Source organism: Mesitornis unicolor, unplaced genomic scaffold (genome assembly GCF_000695765.1).
Source record: "Mesitornis unicolor isolate BGI_N332 unplaced genomic scaffold, ASM69576v1 scaffold16138, whole genome shotgun sequence".
Lineage (NCBI taxonomy): Eukaryota > Metazoa > Chordata > Aves > Mesitornithiformes > Mesitornithidae > Mesitornis > Mesitornis unicolor.
Window position 1 is genome coordinate 17,123 of NW_010199935.1, and position 3,774 is coordinate 20,896.

Sequence of the window (3,774 nt, forward strand, 5' to 3'; positions counted from 1 at the left end):
GGTCGTGGAGTATGTGAGGACGCCCAGCAGTGGTGGCTGCAGCCAGTGCCTGTGAGCGGTCACCGGCCCTGGAGAGCCGGGGGGGCCAGCAGGGAGCACCCCCTGGAGCCAAGGACCTCGCTTTGCCCTGCGGCAATGGTGCTGCTGTCCGGGTGTTCCCAAACTGCAGCTGTGTCAGAGGAACCCGGCGGAGGGTAGAGCTGTTGCATCTAGAGGGTTGGGGAGAAAAAAGAAAAGAAAAAAAAAAGAAAAAACAAACACAAACAAAGCAAATGTGTAGATAGATAATTTTTTAAGAACTGCAGCTGCACCACTGTGTGGATGTGGGGGCGGGCTCTCTGCCTGCCTTGCTTTGCCTTTCCCCCCAGCACAGCCCCACAGCCATGGAGGGCAGCACCAGTGGCCCCCTTCATGACAGCCCTATCCCTTGCATCCAGCCTGGAGAGCTGGGGGCTTTTTCAGCACCTAGGGCTGAAGCAGAGGGGCCTGACGTGGCAGAGCCTGGTGGGCTGTGGCAGGCAGGGGCCTGTGTGGTGCCACTGGCATCCCATGGTCCCAGCAAGGCCAGAGCCCGGCTCTCCGGCCTCTCCTCTGGCAGCCCTGGCCTCCCTACTGAGGACAGGAAGCAAGCAGCTCCCCAGGACAGTGGCTGGAGTGCTGGAGCCCAGAGTGTGTCCCAGATACCATCACCAGCTCCATGGCCACAGCCTGACCCACTGGTGGCATTCCTAGCCTGTGCTCAACCAGGCTCTGAGGGGCACGGCTCCAGCCCATTGCAGTGGTGTCGGGGCCACACTGGGTGCAGCAGGACAGGGGTGGTACCAAAAGTGCTGAGTAGGGGCACAGGCAGTGGGATGCAGATGTCTGGGCGGTCTCAGGGCCTGCCCTGCCTGTGCTGTGGGGGTCAGCACTGTGCTGTTCAAGTGGAAGGGGGCCCCAAATACCCCCTGCCCAGCCGGGTGGGAGCCACGTGGGGCAGCACAGGAACCCCTTTCCTCCAGGCTCAGCCCTGGGACAGGGGGCTGCTGGGGTGTGGGTTTGCTGTGCCCATCACCAGGGCTTCAGAATTGAGGGGGCTGGGGCCAGTTGAAGAGGCGGAAGATGCACAAGCCTGGAGCTAACACTGCTGCCAGGGCACGTCCCACCAGCTCCTGGACTCAGGTGCCCCTGCAGCACCTCTCCAAAGCCTGCAGTAGCAGGGGACGCACTGGGCTGGTGTGGGCGCAGGGGCACATCCACCTGACCTGCTCACAGCATCACTTCTGTGCCCCTGGGGGCTGAGGACGGTGGGGGCCCACCCTAGGACACCCCACAGCTGGACAATGTGTCACCACAGCGGACAAACTCACCCCAGGACTGCAGCCTCGGGTCTCTCCATTGCCCCGCTCCAGTGCATTGGCCTCAGGTCCACACCACTGCCAGCGGCTGGGCTCCGGGCATCAACACCGGGTGCAGCTGGCTCCATGGGTGCCATCACCATCCCTGCTCACCACCAGCACCAAGGACATTTCCACCACCACGGAGATGTGTTTCTACCACAAATGTCCTCTCCATGGGAGCCCCCACTACTGCACAGAGGAGCTAGGACACATCTCATTTTGCCCATGGCCCGGCCAGGGTTCGGTTGTGTTGTGTTTCTGTTCTTGCTGTAAGCTAACCGCTAAAGTATCTCTTTATACAGAATACTTACAGATTCTAATATATATTTGTATTTCATTTTGTTATAGTATTTTTATATGTTTGGGGTCAACAAATGATGTTTTCTTTTTGTTTACAGATACTACTGGGCAGGAAAATGACGGTGGCTTTGTTTGGCCCGTGGGGTTTGTGTGTGTCACTGTTGAAGACGCTGGTTTGTACTAGGCTGGCGAGGGAGGCGCTGCGCATCCCTCCGCTGGCAGAGGCTGTATTGTTTTAGGAGATGTTTGGTATTGTCTATGTTGTCTTCCATGTGAACATGACATTTATTCATTCAGAGGCTTGGCCTCTTCTTTCCTGGAGAGGAGAAGGGGGCAGATGATGCTCGGGAGCTGCTGGATGTACAGAGGTGGCAGAGGCTGGGGCGACGGTCGGTCCTGCCATGGGTGACAACCTGCTGCTCCTGGAGCAGTCCCAGCCACCTCCTCTGCCCAGAGCATCGCCCACGTGGGGCTGGGACATAGGAGAGGGGCCTGGGCAGCACCGAGGGGTTGCGCTGTTTGTGCCACAAACACAAATGTGCTGCAGACGGCAGCACCATCAGCTCAGACACTGGCGTGGGAGCACTCAAATCCCACCTGGGCATTTATATCCCTCCTTGTGCACTCACTCACCTTCGCCCTTCCCCAGTTATCACACCAAGCAGATGTTGATATCAAAGAAACGTTTAATAAGCTGCAATAAAATACGGACCTTTAGAAAGCTCATAGGGTGAATATCGACAGTGGACAAAGAAAAGAAAACAAGGTGGTGGGAATCCTTGAGGAGTTCAGATCTGAGTCAGGGACCTTTTACCTGGAACAAGAACACAACTTCTTCCATAGGCTAGGATGAAATAAAAGACAGGAGCACAGAGTTCACAAAATGTCAACATTTAGAGAGTCGATACATATTCAAAGTTCAAATGACCCAGCTCTTATAGCTATACATATTGATTTAAAGCAACTTAATATAATTTTATTTTATTTTCTTTTTTTATATATACACTTTCAAAGGTTCGTCAGGTGAGGTATGTAAACATTATCTAATGGAAACCCCTCTCCACATTTCCAACCAAGAATTCACAGCAGACAGTTCATTTTCCCAACTCGCCACACAGTAATTCCCACTCCCCAGAGCAACCAGGAAAGCCATCCCAAGCCATGGCTCTCCAGGCACAGCCACCATCTCCCATTTCCCACCGCTGGTCTGTACAGTTCACATTGCTTAGGCTCAAACATACAGTACCGGTCAGGAGGACTTTTCAGCTCAGTGTCTAAAATTCATACAGAACAAACAGAGAAACAAAACTCTCCCAGGGAAGCAGACACAGGTGAAGGAAAAACATTTGCCATCGGGGTGGAGATAACATTTAAATGTTGGGCATTTTAAGAAAAAAATATTACTGGGTTGTTGTTGCCTTTTTTCCCTTTTCTTTCTTTTATTTTTTCTTTTTTTCACCTAGCTGTTCCAAGGGTGAAGGAAGCGCGGGGCTGGTGAGGGGTCCTGCAGGGCCGGGACCCAGCAGCTCCCCCTTCTCCAATCCCCAAAGTCAGGGACCCACCACCAAAAAAGCAGCGATCACCCTGCTAATGCTGCCCCTCATGGGCCACTGGGGTGGGGGCACAGCCAGCGAACACTTCCAGGCAAAAAGGAGTTAAAAAGAAAGACAAATCCAAACACACTGATGGAAAAACAACCAAATTACCTCAAACCCCCGGAAGGAGAATAAAAATTGCAGAACGGCAAGCAAATAAGCACACGACCTTCTGGAGCCAGTGCGGGGATTTTGAAGGCGCCTGCGGCGCGCTCCCTTGGGTCACCCATACCCGCAGGAAGGAGCCCTGAAGGCAGCTGCTCACTGCAGTAATTCACCAGCAGGAGTTTGCATTGGTAACTACATACCCTACCCTGGCCATTGTGGGGGGGGGTTCCCTGGGGGTGACAGCAGCCCCCACCTCCTGCATCCCTGGGGACACCTCCTTGGGCATCCCCAGGCCAAGGGAACCCCCCCATCCCACATTGGCTCCCGGGAGCGGGGTTATTCCCACCTGGCCCTGAGCCCCGAGAGCCCCTGCCATCGCAGCAGACATTATT

At 54.6% G+C, this 3,774-nt stretch overlaps 1 protein-coding gene across 1 annotated transcript in view; it reads left to right on the forward strand.

Moving 5' to 3' along the window:
- The window catches only part of SLIT1 (slit homolog 1 (Drosophila)), a gene marked incomplete at its 5' end in the record, with an annotated part of 16,033 nt that extends 14,170 nt beyond the window's left edge, over positions 1-1,863 (forward strand). The window contains 1 exon segment of the mRNA XM_010189587.1: positions 1,778-1,863. Within this exon segment, the coding sequence (XP_010187889.1) occupies positions 1,778-1,863 (86 nt within the window).
- Positions 1,864-3,774: the final 1,911 nt, after the last annotated feature.